This window comes from Adiantum capillus-veneris, chromosome 2, assembly GCF_014529385.1.
Source record: "Adiantum capillus-veneris isolate H3 chromosome 2, ASM1452938v2, whole genome shotgun sequence".
In the NCBI taxonomy this organism is placed as follows: Eukaryota; Viridiplantae; Streptophyta; class Polypodiopsida; order Polypodiales; family Pteridaceae; genus Adiantum; species Adiantum capillus-veneris.
Window position 1 is genome coordinate 79,652,379 of NC_140932.1, and position 16,782 is coordinate 79,669,160.

At 40.1% G+C, this 16,782-nt stretch overlaps 1 protein-coding gene across 1 annotated transcript; it reads right to left on the reverse strand.

Annotated features, from left to right (window-relative positions):
* Positions 1-15,208: 15,208 nt before the first annotated feature.
* On the reverse strand, positions 15,209-15,973 carry LOC147463051 (uncharacterized). Its single transcript, XM_086495287.1, has one exon. It carries the CDS (start codon positions 15,971-15,973, stop codon positions 15,209-15,211), a length of 765 nt encoding a protein of 254 aa, XP_086351413.1.
* Between the last annotated feature and the right edge of the window lie 809 nt (positions 15,974-16,782).

The following is a 16,782-nucleotide window of genomic DNA, read 5'->3' on the forward strand; positions in this document are numbered from 1 at the left end:
TTGCAGGCTTGCTACTAACTTTGCAATTGAAGGGGATAAAAGCTCTTAATGTCGAAAATGAGTTCTCTTGGTTCAGGGGAAGTGGAGACAAACCATACAACATCAGTATCATATCATGTGGTGAGTGAAACCAAGGTAGGCACTCACATGTACATTGTGTAGTCATACAAAGAATTGCCAAATTCACCCACTACCAATGTAATCACTTGAGATTCAGAAATGAAGCCACGCCGCCTTTGTTTTATTGGACTAGTGGCTTCATAGGAGATGACTCTTTATATATTAGCTTTGCATCAGAATCCACATGATGCTTACAAGGTATGATATAAATGAGAATCTGATGAAGAAGAGAACTTTTAATGCCATAGGAACAATTCCAAGAGACCTCCAAGACCATCTGGTGGCTTGGGCTACTATGAATAGGCTGATTCCAGTGTGTCAATGGGAAATGGGTATGCTTTTGCCTTTTGAAGTGTAAACTGTGTGACATTTGTGGAGGTGTTGAATGCAAGGGACTCATTAGGCATGGGTGCACTCACAAAACACATGACTAAGAAAGGCAGCAATTTCTCCTCCAATGAGAGATAGTGAGAAAAAAGACAAGTCAATATCAATTCAGCCACAAAGGATTATATACCTAATGTGGATTGGCCAGAGCCAACATTTGTCAGCTAAGTTCGAGAATTTTTAGAAATTGCAGATTGGTATAGAATCTTTGTCAAAGATTATGCTCCTATTGTAGTAGCTTTGATAGGACTATTGAAGAAGAAGAAAAGGGTCATTGTTGATTGGCAAGACGATCATCAAACCAGTTATTGTCTAAAGGATCTAAGAAACATTGTTGTGGACTATCAACCATGCCAATGACGGAGTATGACCTCATGTTGGGCTCAATACCTGAGCACTACATTGTCCACAATCCACAAGGCTTCTCATTTCTCAATTCCTTTGTGAAGATGTTAGCTACTTGACCTCATGTGTTGATATAGGTCAACTCTTTCTTGAAGGAAATGCTTGTTTGGTCTGCTTATGATACATGCCAATGATTGAGGATCTAAGAAACACTGCTATGGACTAACAACCTTGCCAATGACTGGGTATGACCTTGTGTTGGGCTCGATACTTGAGCACTACATTGTCCACAATCCACAAGGCTTCTCATATCTCAATTTCTTTGTGAAGATGTTAGCTACTTGATCTTACGTGTTGACATAGGCCAACTCTTTCTTGACGGAAATGCTTGTTTTGTCTGCTTATGATACACTTGGTGCCTAGCCAACTGTGTGTTGCACAAGTTTGGTAATTTCAGAATAAAACAACCACTTTTTCAGCCTACAACCTTTGTATATTTCCAAGCAACTATGGTGGCATCCTTATAACTAGTTTTGTGACTGAACACTACAGTGTCCTGAGACACTTCAATGTTCTAGTTTTCTTTTAACTTTTGGATTTAATCTGTGAAGCTAGAAATGAATTCCTATGAGCCCAAAATAAAAATAAAACATTTCTATGTCAAAATGAGCACCACAATTAGAGATTGATCATAAGTTCAAATTGAAATTTTCATTGAAAATTTCAGCTGTGTCCTCAAAAAATTCATAAAAGGCTTTTAACTTTTCGGAAAAAAAAAACTAATTTTGAAGTTTGTAAATATTTGGTAATAGATAATTATTATGAATATAAGAAATTAACCTTAAGAGCTTAATTTTCACGGCTACTAAAAGTAGTAAGTAAAAAAATGCAATCTTGAAAATGTTAATAGGGGAGCAAATTGTGGGCTTTCAAAACTTGTATAAAAGAATTGATGGAATCTCAATCCAAAGCTATGATCTAAAGTGAATCTATAGGTTAACTCCAATATGTACATATAGTTTTGGGTGTCCAATCTTACACAAACCTCATAAGTCAAATTGCCTTTTCAAAGTTTTGTCATGCCTACCTTATTAGGAACTAGTATGTGACCCGCGCATTGTTGCGGCCAAGGAGTATCATGCAATTTTGTGTAACCCCCCCTCTCCCCTTCTTTAAAAGGATAACATGTGTAAGTATTATTTATCCATCCAATTCAAGGTAGTGGCAACCATATCTCAAATGCTTTATTATGTGCAATAATGCTTTATGATATCAACCTAAATCACATTGATTTTGTGCGACAATCGAAAGTATATAGAGAATTGAATAAACAAAACAACTATAGAGCATAAACTTAAAAGAATACACATGGAGAGAGAGAGAGAGAGAGAGAGAGAGAGCAGAATAAGAATATGGTTTTTTTAACTTAAGGGAGAGAGGGACAGGGAAAGGGAAACTAAAAGAAAAACAACAATCCACTTCCATTACTGTAAGTAGCCTTTGTAAGCATAACCTAATATTCGTCTCTAAAGAAAAAGTCTTTTAAATCTTAACTAACAAAACACGCGCAACTTCAAAACGACAGCCTTCGGGATGTTGCATTTGGTACTCGTAGAACCCATGGACCCACACAACGAACACTCCTACCAAAACGACGACGCCCCTCATACAAGGTGTATAAATACAATCCTCCAATTCTCATATCTATCCCTATAAGAGTATTCTGCATTGGCCGGCAAGTGATCTCTGAGCTCGCGAACTCATATGCGAGTTGAACTTGCATTACGATTCAAAGCCACACTAATATGAAAGTATCCTTGGAGTCCTTCGAGAAACTCATGCACTTCCATTAAAATGTTATCACGATAATAGTGAGTCCTACAAGCCAACTGGTTAATTACAATAAGTTCAATAACCAAAAATTATATAAAAAAGCATTGTGCTTCATTGATGTTCCTTACCTAACAACTTCAAAGCTTTCAATAATGTATACTACATCATGCGTACTAAGTGGGCCTCTCCAACCATGTGGATCTAAATGATTTTTTTTTTAGTTCGAACATCAAGCTGAAATTTTTTACAAAGGATATACTTAGATCCTACCATAGATAAGAAACGGCGGATGATGAAGCATCCACCTAAACATAGATATTGTCCAATGTCTTCTTTGACGTGGCATCTATAAATACAATATTTCAACCCCATCCAAGAAACATCATAACATCAGCTTTTCATGACAATCGAAGTGTATAGAGAATTGAATCAACATAGCAACTATAATATGTGATCCATATGTTGTGCAAACCAAAAGGGCACACTATTAATATCATTGAAACTCTAATATTTGTAACAAAATCTTAGTTCTTTATCACTCGTAGACATGCATAAAGAGCCGCACAACTCGTTTATGTGTACATAAGCCATAAAATTGAAACATTTTCCACATAATGAGATGAAAAAACATGAAAAATCGCACATATGCAATAACTTAAAACAGAGGCAACACTTAGTTTTGAGATTTTGATGCCTTTTTTGAAAAGAAATAACTCCAAATTCAATACCAATAAACCTTCAAACATCGAAATATTTTAATTACGATTTACATTGTCCAGTTCATGCAAAATTTTAAAACTCTTAGAAAACAAACAAAATAGTTAGTGGCAAAGGATGCTTTGGTAGAGTTTCAATTGGTAATATATAATAATTATAATAATAACATCCAAATTCTCTACAGTATCATACATCGATGACCCTTTTGTAAAAATAATCCCACAAACTTTATTTTCTTGTTTGAACCTTCCACAGCTAGGATACATTATACACTTTGTGGATAAACATCATAACAGGGTCTTAATGGTCCCTAATTACAACCTTGAAGCTCACATGTCTAAGCATAGTTGTAATGATGGAAGCCTCTTTTTTAAAAACATGCTACATTATGTCCCCAAGCCACAAAGGTAGTACCTTATATTGTTTTGACAAACATATCATCTCAACCAAGGTCTCAAAACTTAATTTAAGTATACTCTATGGCTTCATGCCATGTAGATCAAGCAACACAAGTATAAAACCAAACAAAACAACATGTTCACTAACTTATCCTACCAACGTAGTTCATTTAGCAAGGTATACTTTAGTACATCAAGATAGTGAATCAAATTAACTCACAAAAGTACGTACTTCAATTATTTCTAGTAGCCAAGTTGAACGTTTCTATATGGCAGGCCATCAGAAGCTTGAGCCATCTTTGTCATCAATGCATTTAATCGGTTCAGGTGGACCTTGAGCCGGGTTACCTCTCCTTCTAGAGCAAGGACCTGGTACTTAAGTGCATCAATTTGGATCTGGATTTTCCTATTGGGCATGCGTGAGCTTTTCATTGATTCAAATTGTTGCTCCATGAACACCAACATGTTGAATTGGTTCTCCCAACTTGGGTCATTCCTTCAATCAAGCGTTGTGCACATAAACGCACCTCATTGCGAAGGTAGGAAAAGGCACAGAGAGACTTTAGAGTTTTCCTCAAGCAACATGCAGGATTTTCTCTCTTCCTTATTGCACACCTCTCTCTCTCTCTATCTCTCTCTCTCTCTCTCTCTCTCTCTCTCTCTCTCTCTCTCAACATTGCTAGCAACCTATCCTCTCACAAATGTGAGCATCAATGCATAGAATTGTCGTGCTTAAACAAAGATCTCTAAGATATGAACCTAATATCTTGGATCCCTCAAACTCAAATCACAAGTGGAAAACTCTATTGCATAGAATTACAAAGTCATCATAAACACCAAGACATTTAGAAATGTATCCAGATCTCAAAAAACATTGCCTAAAGTGGATCACAAATATGGCAAAGTTGTTGATATGTTTGTCATAGAAACAAACACAATAAAGAAAACTATTGTGCCACAAATGATATAAGAGGCAATATCAACGTAGCTCAATTCATCATGCAATTGGAAATCGACTTGGAGTTTCTCCATTCCTAAATTAAGGACCGTTTTTCCATCCCAAGGTTGATTATCTCCTGGATTAACAAACAAAAGTAGTAAAAAAGAGAGACTTTTTTTGAAATAATACAAGTGAAGTACCAAACACAACAATTTACACGTACTAGTTTTTGCATCTATATATGGTACTGCTAAACATGCAAGCTGTTTAGGCAAGTAGATTTGGTAGGTCAACTCAGCAAACCTAGAACTTTGGAGGTACTCCCAATCATTGGGAACGGAGTATCCTTCATATCTAGCAAACTATTGAGCATCATCTTCATCTTGGGAAGACACACACTACTTCCTTACCGAGTAGACACCGTACTCAACATCAGAGGAGTATGCCAAAATACGCAATGTAAAAATATCGATAGATAGCAACTTCCTAAGGTCCGTAACACATAAGGAAACAAAAAAACCATGAATCTTACTTTATGTCAAGAGAATTCCTGATTTCATGCACACACACTTGGTCTTGTAGTGTTTGTGAATGGTCCTAACATTTTTTCCGTGCGGCAAAGGCGTACACCAAAAACATGGCTCTACTTAAAATAATGGGAAAAAAAATCAAGTCCCAAAGATAACACAATAAGTCTCCACATAATGTCTTAATGGTGGACAAAAACATACCAGGATGTAGAGGATCTTTTACATTTAATAGAAAGGACACCTCGAAGATGTAAGAAAATTGATCCATGATCTATATACCCAAATGGAAACCAAAAAAAAGACAATGTTATGGAGAGAGGTAGAAAATTAATTCATGAAATATTTTATGATTTGAAACATATACAAAGAAGAAGACAATGATAAGGATGGAGCTTTCATATGGCATTGCTTGATATCTCATGGTACATAATGTTTATTGTTAGTGCAATTGTTTTGTAAATTACATCAATGTAATGGAATTAGCCTATTCAACTTGAGAATAGCGGAAATTAATGAGAATACTTTCGAGAAATAACTTTGTGAGCATAGCGGGTAGACATAATTGAAGATAGCAACATAATCATAGCAATTAGTTAACTTGGCATGAACAATACTTTTGCAAGAGAGAGAATTTAGAGAACATGACAACAGTTGAGGACCGGATTTATGTGGAGCCGGTCCCCCCTCCAATAGGCATTTGTATTATGATTTCTCCCATTAAGAGAGACTTGTTACAATACATTCTTTGTGTTCCTTGTGACCTAGGTGGTGCAATGAAGATGGAAAGATTCATGCATCACAATCATAGCATAACATGAACTTGAAGAAAGCTTTAATTGTCCCAATCCTCAGTCCCAAGACCTCAAACACCTTCGAAGGTGGAGAGAGCTAGCAAGGAATGAGGGTAGGGAAGAGGAAGAAGAAACATTTCATAGGAGAAAGAACTAGTTCCTCACTTATCATACTCTTATTGCTAGCATACATAATAGCATAGTAATGAAGAAGAAGGAGATGACAAGCTCAAGCATTGAAGCATGGCTCTTGGTTGGATTTGCACTCCATAGCCAAGAGTGTTGGTGTAGGCTCTCCACCTCTACTTGCTTGGAGAGGGAGCTCTTGCACTTTGCATAGCACACAATGAGAGTGATTGTGTGTGTGTGTGAGTGAGTATACCCCTCAAGCAAGCCCCTAGCTAGCTTGGGTCGACCCCCCCTTGTAGCTGATGCTTGAAGCTCATTGGACCCTCCCAGGCCTAGCCAATCATGAGCAGGAGGCATTACAAGCAGTAGGGGTAGCCTTGAGACAAGTGTCCCCCTTTCCTTTTTGAGAGAGAGGGCTAGATAAATGCTAAAACAATTATATAATTCATGTAATTTATCATTGGACCCCTTTGAAGCTTAGCCAATAGGCTTCAAGCAACACATGAAGGTAACATGGGTAGGGGCCTGACATGTGTCCTTGCTGCCTCTTCAAGTTGGGGCTTCCCTTGTGTGTGTGAGTGGGTGTTCTCTCTCTAGCCCCTAGGAAAAGGGATCGCCCCCCCTCTTGTAAGAATTCTTTTGACTTTAGGTGATCAAGCACCTTACTCACCAAGCATGACAAAGCACTTGAACTAGGGGGTGTTCCCACAAGCATCTCAGGCAAGCTTCTCAAGGCACCTCAAGTACCTTAATCATGCAGCAAGTCAAGCACCTCAAGCATGGAGCCAGTCAAGCACCTCAAGCATCTTAATCAAGCACCTCAAGCATGACAAACACCTCAAGCACGACAAGCACCTCAAGCAGGACAAGCACCTCGAGCTTGGGCCGGGTTCCCACCTCAAGCTCAGCCCTAGCTTACCTAAGGTCAAAGGACTTTTACACACATTTTTTGGAGGTCTTCAATGAAGCTAACCCTAAGGTCTTTTGCTCCATTGGTTAGCCTTGCTCTTTGATAGACCATCTCCATTTTGGGCCCCTTTACCATTGGCCCCGTGTTGAGATAGATCTATAAGCACATATCTATATCTTAACACTTGTTCCCGTTTATTCTCCCACATTAAGTGATCAATTTAATATGAGAAAATCATTTGGGTTGGTTAGATATTAGATTTTCAGACATTACCTCTCTCTTGAAATCATAGTCGTCCTCGACTATGAGGTAGAAGAGATAAAGTTTTAGTCATTAGTCAATCGTACTTAGCGGGTAAAGGATCCCTTTTTACCCTATGACATCTTTCCAAGATGGATGACTAATCCATTTGGTGCTTGGGAGACATAGCTGCCGTAAGTATGTCTGCTCTTTAGTCCATTTCATTCTCCCAAAGTAGAGTGACAAATTCTACTTGGTGTTTGAGAGACGTCGTCATCACAAACATGATTCTAAGCATGCATACTAGTTAAATTTGTGCACAATTAAAAAGAGGACTAGTCATATAAGACAAAAACATGAGTCATTTAAAAGAAATTTGTACATTTGCTTACTCTAATGTAGCATTGTAAGCATTGACAAGGTTCATACTATCCTTAAGTTGTACTCCTTGCATCCATTTAGCATCTTCAAAAGGATAATTTTTGAACTTAATAAGATACCGTCGGATTATCTTACCATGTCGTAGTACCTTGTCTTCATGCCGAAGGACAGCTTCGGGTTGTAGCACCTCTTCTTGGTCTTCGACTTCGGGAGGGTCTTCAATAATTGGTTCAATTGGTGGCTCTCCTTTGTAGGGCTTAAGTAAGCTTACATGAAAGGCATTGTGTATAAGCCAATGGTTGGGCAACTTGAGTTGATAAGCCGTCTCATTGATAGGCTTCAAGATTTGGAAAGTACCATAGTATCTTTTTGCTAGTTTAGCATAATACTTTTGATGGCCCGTAGGATTTTTGCCCGTCGTTTGCCTTAATCGAGCCTTAGGAAACTTGAGTAAGACCCAATCATTTTCTTTGAACATTAAGGCTCTTCTGTGCTTATCAGCAGCAGCTTTTTGCCTTTGTTGAGAGATGGCTATAGCCTCCCTAATCTTTTGAAAAGATTCTTGTAGGGCACGGCTATACTCATCGGCGGCGAAGATCTTCCCATGTACTTTCAGTAGCAAGGGACTTTTAGGTCTTCCCTCTATGATCTGGAAAGGTGCTTTCCCCGTAGAAGTATGTACAGTATTATTGTAGGCATACTCTACTAGCGGTAAATACTTTTCCCATTGTGAGCGTTGATCTACTTCGGTAACATAAGTTTTGAGTAGATCGAGTATCGTAAGATTGGCTATCTCACTTTGGCCATCCGTTTGTGGGTGATAGGCCGAAGAGAAATTCAATCTTGTTCCTAGATTTTCAAAGAGACCTTTCCAGAAATTACTGGTCATTCTAGGATCTCTATCTGACACGATGGATGTGGGTAATCCATGGTGCTTGAAAATCTGAGATATGAAGAGAGTTGCCATTTGGTGTGCCTTAATAGTTTTTTTGACAGGAATGAAATGTGCTTGCTTGCTAAACCTGTCGACTATTGTCCATATTCCTGTATTCCCATGGATAGACTTGGGCAATCCAAAGATGAAATCCATGGATATACTCTCCCATGGTGAATTTGGAATAGGCAATGGCTGGAGTAATCCAGGTTGCTTCCCTCTATCATACTTGGTCTTTTGGCATACTACACATTTTGAAACATACTCTTGTATGTACACTTTCATGGTAGGCCAATAGAAATACGTCTCTACTCCTCGGAGAGTAGGTTGAATACCTCTATGCCCTGCATATGGAGGAGCATGGGATTCATACATAACCTTCTCACGAAGGGAATGAGGAACACATAGCCTATTGCCGTGGAGAAGATAACCATCCTGCAAGGTGAATGGTTCCTCTTTCTTCCCCAAAGCAAGGGCTGATATTATGTCTCTAAAGTCAGGGTCAGTAGCATACTCATCTATCATAGAGGATAGATCATTGTGAGTAGCTATAGACACCGCATTAACTTTTGGTCGTCGTGAAAGTGCATCGGCAAGTTGATTGTGCTTACCAGCTATGTGAGCAATATGGAAAATAAATTGCGAAAGAAAATTTGCCCACCTCATTTGTTTGTCGGAAAGCTTGGTTTGCGTCATGAAATACTTGAGACTTTGGTGGTCGGTTCATAGGATAAATGGAGTCCCCAATAGGTAGTGCTTCCATGTGTCTAGGGCATGTAGAACATCTAAAAGCTCTTTCTCATAAATGCCCAAGACTCGTTCACCACCATTGAGCCTTCGGCTCTCATATGCTATGGCATGCCCTTCTTGAAGCAAAACCGCTCCAAGGCAATCACCACAAGCATCACATTGGACCTCAAATGGCTTTGAGAGATCCGGAAGCACGAGGACTGGTTGGGAAGTAAGCTTCTCTTTGAGTTTTTCAAAAGCATTTTGCTCCTTAGCAGTCCATACAAACTTAACGTTCTTCTTAGTTAAGTCGTCTAGTGGTCCTGTTACTTGAGAGAATTTTGCTATGAAGCGTCTATAGTATGCACACATACCAATAAAGCTTCTTAGCTCATGTAGATTTCTTGGGTTAGGCCATGCTTTTATTACTTCTAACTTTGATGGATCCATTTGGATACCATCTTTAGAGATAATATGACCTAAGTATTGAATCTCTTGAAGGAAAAATTCGCTTTTCTTTTGGTTGAGATAAAGCTTGTTCTCCTTCAATGCTTGAAAAATCACTTGGAGATGCTGCTTATGTTCCTCCATAGACTTGGAGTAGATGATGATATCATCAAAGAACACTCCAGTGAATTTTCGATATGGTCTAAAAATTTTCTCCATCAAACGATTGAACATAGATGGTGCATTAGTCAAGCCAAAAGGCATGACTAGATATTCATAAAGACCAAAAGTTGTGCGAAACGCGGTCTTTAAGATATCTTCATCCACTATCCTTATTTGATGATAGCCACTCTTAAGGTCAATCCTACTGAAGTAGGTAGATCCTTGTAGCTTATCAAACAGATCTTCTACCCGAGGTACGGGAAATCTGTTTTTGATAGTGATATGGTTTAGTGCTCGATAGTCCACACACATACGGTATGTACCATCTTTCTTTTGCACTAAAAGGACTGGAGAACAAAAGGGAGAGGAACTAGGCCTCACCATCCCTTTGTCTACCAGCTCTTGTACTTGCCTCATGATCTCCTCTTGTCTAGCTTGTGAGACTTGATAAGGAGGCTTGTTAGGTGGTGAGCTTCCAGGAAGGAGCTCAATACGATGGTCATCATCCCCTAGTTTTGGAGGTAAGTCCATAGGGATATCATCGATGAACACATCTTGGAATCCTTTTAGAAAATTAGACAAGTCTAACTCTTCTTGATTCCTATCATTTACATTTGATGAAACATTAGTATCTTTTGGAGACTCTTTGACAAAAATCATGTACGCAGAAACTGAGCTCTTCATTGACTTATCAAAAGAAAGAGGATTTACAAGTGGAATAGTGCGACCACGCTCACTAGCATCTATATACATGTTCTTTCCCCTGTAAGTGAAGTAAATTCTCCTTTCAAGGAACTTGATGTTGGCAGCCATGCGATCAAACCATGGTGCCCCTAGGATAACATCCTGATGTTGGAGAGGAGAGATGAAGAAGTCTTCTTTGTCGACATAGCTTTGGACATGAAGCCTCAACTTCCCAATCAAGGGAGTAACGGAGGCTTGTTGTCCCTTGAAAGCTGCATCAGCGACTACTATATCTCCCATCTCAAAAGCTTGAATGCCCAACTTGGTGGCCAACTCTATTGATATGAAGTTAAGAGTAGAGCCAGGATCAAAAAAGATGAAGGCATCATGCTCTCTTACCTTTCCCCAAGCATAGGAGAGTGATGATCCTTTGCAATGAGCATCCTCTTTTGGAGCTTCGATGGTGGAAGCTCTAGGAGTCTCATTGCGAGTATTCTTCTTGGGGCAAGAACGATAGCCATGTCCTTGCTCTCCACACTTGAAACACTTATGGTCCTTGAGAAAAGCTTCAAGCTCTTTAGGAGAGAGTTTGTTTTTACCTTTGTAAACTCCCTTCTCCTTGGACCGATTGTTGTTGTTGGAAGTTCCTTGGGAATTATTTTGAGCATTGGATTTCCCCTTTGCATCATTTTTATCTTTGTTTTCCATGGGCTTGACATTACGTCTAGCCCCTTGATGGAAATTGATGCGTGAAGCAACCATGGTGTGGTGGATTACTTCGGTAATAGTACCGGGCCGTTGAGAGTTGATGTATTCGGCCATCTCTTCAGGTAATCCCGCACAAAATTGCCGTCTTTTCTCGGCAAAGTCTATCTTTTGAAAGATAGTAGCTTTGAGATGTAAATCCCAAAACATGTCTACATACTTGTTGATAGACTCATGAGAGAGAAGCTTCAAGCCGCGCCATTCAGTAAGAACTTTATCTTTAGTATCGCTTGGCAGAAATTGCTTCATGATGGAAACTTGTAGAGTTTTCCATGTCTTTGGGGCTTCTCCATTGCCACGAAGGCTAGCCCACCATTGACGAGCTGATTTTTGGAAGTGCATAGCTACATGACGCAGCTTGGAGGACTCTGTGAAGCCCTCGTCCCCAAAGGCCGCGTCAAATTGCTGGATGAAGGCCAAGACTTTGTCGGTAGCACCAAAGGTGCCATCGTAGGTGAGAAAAGAGATACTCTTTCCTCCCTCCTTGAACTTCTTTAGCTTTTGTGACCTTCGCCATGCAGGAAATGATTTGTGATGTCCTCCCCTCTTGTATTCTCTAGGAGAATAGCCATAACTTTCATTGGAAGAGGAGGAAGGTGAAGAAGAAGGAGAAGAGGGTGACCTCTTTCTAGCCCTTTTCTTCCTTTGTTTCCTCTCTTGCCTTTCAGAGTGATGAGGAGAAGGACTATGGGTTGCTCTTTTCCTCTTGGGAGGAGTAGGCGATCGTCTAGTCCACCTTCTTCGTGGAGCCACATCTTCAGAAGAACTTAGACTTTCATTGCTTTCTTTCTCTTTGGATTCCTCCTCTCGAATGGGAGAGAGTCTTCTTTTGGGGGTCTCTTCAAGAGGCCTCCTAATCTCTCTCTCCTCTTGGAGAGGAAGGGAAATTCCATAGGCACGAAGTTGTTGAGTAACTTCGGCTTGCAAGGTAGGGCTGCCCATAGCTTGTTGCAACCTGGTGATGAGATAATTCACAAACATGGGAGCATCATCATTAGCACCTTCATGTGCAAAATCAAAGCTATCAATGTTCATACTACTCTCTTGATTATTGTCAGCCATGTTAACAAAATTTTTATGTATGTACTTAGTGTATGCTTTGGCAATTCAAAATCTTAGTTGCCACTACTCTTAGCCTTTGAAAATTGGCTCTTAAGTATCTACACCCATGGCTCAAAGTGGTTAATTATAGAGAGTAGAGGAGTAGGTCTAACATAGCAGAGTTGCTAAGGGCTAGCTCCTTTCGGACTTCTTATGGCTCAATAATGGTAAAGCCGTAGGCAAGTCTAAAAAGACTCCATTATTAAGTCCAAAGCTCCCGAGGTGTGCACCATCCCCCACATAGTGGGCTTAACAAAACCGATATTAGATCCCAGTTCCACTTACCCTATTATAATTAACAACATCAACCATTTATAGGGTACTAAGGACCTCTCTTCTTAAGCAAGAAAAGAGAAACCAAATGCTCTGATACCAATGTAATGGAATTAGCCTATTCAACTTGAGAATAGCGGAAATTAATGAGAATAATTTCGAGAAATAACTTTGTGAGCATAGCGGGTAGACATAATTGAAGATAGCAACATAATCATAGCAATTAGTTAACTTGGCATGAACAATACTTTTGCAAGAGAGAGAATTTAGAGAACATGACACAGTTGAGGACCAGATTTATGTGGAGCCGGTCCCCCCTCCAATAGGCATTTGTATTATGATTTCTCCCATTAAGAGAGACTTGTTACAATACATTCTTTGTGTTCCTTGTGACCTAGGTGATGCAATGAAGATGGAAAGCTTCATGCATCACAATCATAGCATAACATGAACTTGAAGAAATATTTAATTGTCCCAAGCCTCAGTCCCAAGACCTCAAACACCTTCGAAGGTGGAGAGAGCTAGCAGGGAATGAGGGTAGGGAAGAGGAAGAAGAAACATTTCATAGGAGAAAGAACTAGTTCCTCACTTATCATACTCTTGTTGCTAGCATACATAATAGCATAGTAATGAAGAAGAAGGAGATGACAAGCTCAAGCATTGAAGCATGGCTCTTGGTTGGATTTGCACTCCATAGCCAAGAGTGTTGGTGTAGGCTCTCAACCTCTACTTGCTTGGAGAGGGAGCTCTTGCACTTTGCATAGCACACAATGAGAGTGATTGTGAGTGTGTGTGAGTGAGTATACCCCTCAAGCAAGCCCCTAGCTAGCTTGGGTCGACCCCCCCTTGTAGCTGATGCTTGAAGCTCATTGGACCCTCCCAGGCCTAGCCAATCATGAGCAGGAGGCATTACAAGCAGTAGGGGTAGCCTTGAGACAAGTGTCCCCCTTTCCTTTTTGAGAGAGAGGGCTAGATAAATGCTAAAACAATTATATAATTCATGTAATTTATCATTGGACCCCTTTGAAGCTTAGCCAATAGGCTTCAAGCAACACATGAAGGTAACATGGGTAGGGGCCTGACATGTGTCCTTGCTGCCTCTTCATGTTGGGGCTTCCCTTGTGTGTGTGAGTGGGTGTTCTCTCTCTAGCCCCTAGGAAAAGGGCTCGCCCCCCCTCTTGTAGGAATGCTTTTGACTTTAGGTGATCAAGCACCTTACTCACCAAGCATGACAAAGCACTTGAACTAGGGGGTGTTCCCACAAGCATCTCAGGCAAGCTTCTCAAGGCACCTCAAGTACCTTAATCATGCAGCAAGTCAAGCACCTCAAGCATGGAGCCAGTCAAGCACCTCAAGCATCTTAATCAAGCACCTCAAGCATGACAAACACCTCAAGCACGACAAGCACCTCAAGCAGGACAAGCACCTCGAGCTTGGGCCGGGTTCCCACCTCAAGCTCAACGCTAGCTTACCTAAGGTCAAAGGACTGTTACACACATTTATTGGAGGTCTTCAATGAATCTAACCCCAAGGTCTTATGATCCATTGGTTAGCCTTGCTCTTTGATAGACCATCTCCCTTTTGGGCCCCTTTACCATTGGCCCCGTGTTGAGATAGATCTATAAGCACATATCTATATCTTAACACTTGTTCCCGTTTATTCTCCCACATTAAGTGATCAATTTAATATGAGAAAATCATTTGGGTTGGTTAGATATTAGATTTTATGACATCAACGTCATGTAAGAGAATTTTCACTCCAACAACTGAACGTGCGCGTGACAATGCAACATACAAATGTCCATTAGTGAAGACCGGTGTCACCAGATATAAGCTCAACATGGTAATGCTTTGGCCCTGTGACTTATTTATCATCATACAGAATGAAGGATAGGAACCTTCACATGGCATTGTTTAATATCTCATGGTACACAATATTTGTTTTTAGTGCAGTTGTTTCGTTTACATCAACATCACGTAGGAGAATCTTCACTCCAGTTGGCTGAACGTGCACGTGACAATGCAACATACAATTGTCCATGAGTGAAGACCGGTGTCACCATCTATGGTCCCAACATGGCAATGGTTTGGCCTTGTGACTTATTTATCGTCATACAAAAATCCAATCTAACCAGAAATTGTCTCTGTCTAAGAACAAATAGCAGAATGCACAAAACATATTCGAGGGATGAAAACCCGAGTGCCAACCCATGTACATGTAATAACTTCTGCCTCCAAAACTCTTGCCTGACATGCCTTGCACACCAAGCTTGTCCCATTACATAGACCTTGATTTGGATTTATGTTTTGTAGTAGAGACATTCATCTTCAACTCCAAGCAATGTATTGGAAATCCACCACCCAAGGTGAGACTATTTAAAAACTCCACAGACTATAAGAAAGGATCTTGCATCGAGTTTTCCACCACAGAGTCAGAACTGAAGTATTGCACAACATCACCTTTCATTGTGTACATGGCCTTAGCATTGAGAATATCAACTTCAGAGTTTTTTGGAGCAAGGATGGCCCGCTCTTTGAAGAATTCTGCATGGATCACGTCTTTATCAATTTTTGAATAGATGCAACCTATCAAAACATCCAATGAAGATGAAGAAAGCACCATGTGATGGGGGATTTCTATCATCTGTTCGTCACCGATTATCAAAGTCCCATTTCCTACATCCATAAGCCATTCTCTGTAGGCAGAATTTGCAACATCGCCACCTCCCACACACATGTTATGTGTCAATCTAAGGATCTTCACATGATTCCATAAGTGTGATTGACAAAGTGTAGCATCAACAATGTTAGCACGTGCTCCCTGGAACACCATTGGTAAGATTTGTCTGAAATCTCCCCCAAGAAGCAACAACACTTTTCCACCAACTGGATTTCTTGAGCACATGATATCTTGTAAAGACCTGTCCAAAGCTTTGAAGGCATATCGATGCATCATAGGAGCCTCATCCCACACAATCAACTTGCACATTCCAAGCAATTCAGCCAGTTGACCCTGAACAGGGACATTGCATGTGCTGCAACTATCAAGGTCCAAGGGTATCTTGAATCTAGAATGTGCAATGCGTCCATTTTGCAGTAGCAATGCTGAAATACCAAAAGATGTTGTGGCCAATGCAACTTCTCCTTCTCCATGCATGCGTGACAACAAACAATTATACAAATAAGTTTTCCCAGTCCTCCTTGCAGGACCATCTAGGAAAAAATAGCCCCACCATTTATAGTCAATCCATGAAAAACTGCCTCAAAAACAATCCTTTGATCTTCATTTAGAGTCTACTCCATTTCATGTGACACAGATAGCTCTTGCATTATGTCAAGGCATTGCTCTTGGAAAAGAAAGCTACTTTCATCATGTGTCACAAAGCGCTCATCAGGCATTGGAATTCCAAGAAATTCGGTTGAACTTCGTCCAAAAGTACCAAGAATGTTATGCAAAGCTCTCAACGCATACCCTTCAGCAACTTGTGTACATCCATCTAACGACTCATAGCTCATCTCCAACATGTGTTGATAGTCCTCATGCAAAAAAGGTCAAAATCTTTCCCATAAGAGATGAGGGGAGGAGGGTTCACAAAACAATAGAATGGTCACAAACAAATGTCTCAATTGTGTATGTGTATTGCAAGTTTCCTCCATGCATCCGAACCATTCCCCATCATCTTCCAAGGTACCCCTTGCAATGCATGCTTCCTTGAATGTTGGAAACAATACACCATATGCGGAGCGTAATTTATCAAATGATTTACATCCTTTACAAATAGTCAAAAGCAAACGTACATAATGTCGTTCACCTGCAGAAGGCTGCACAAAATACATCTGCCCAATAGTGTTCCCACGATGTCTCTTTGTCCATTTTTTTGGAACCCAAATTCCACACCCACTTTTGAGGAAAATCAATGTACAAACTATCGTTCACATGAGGATTCTCCAAGTTGCATGTGAACC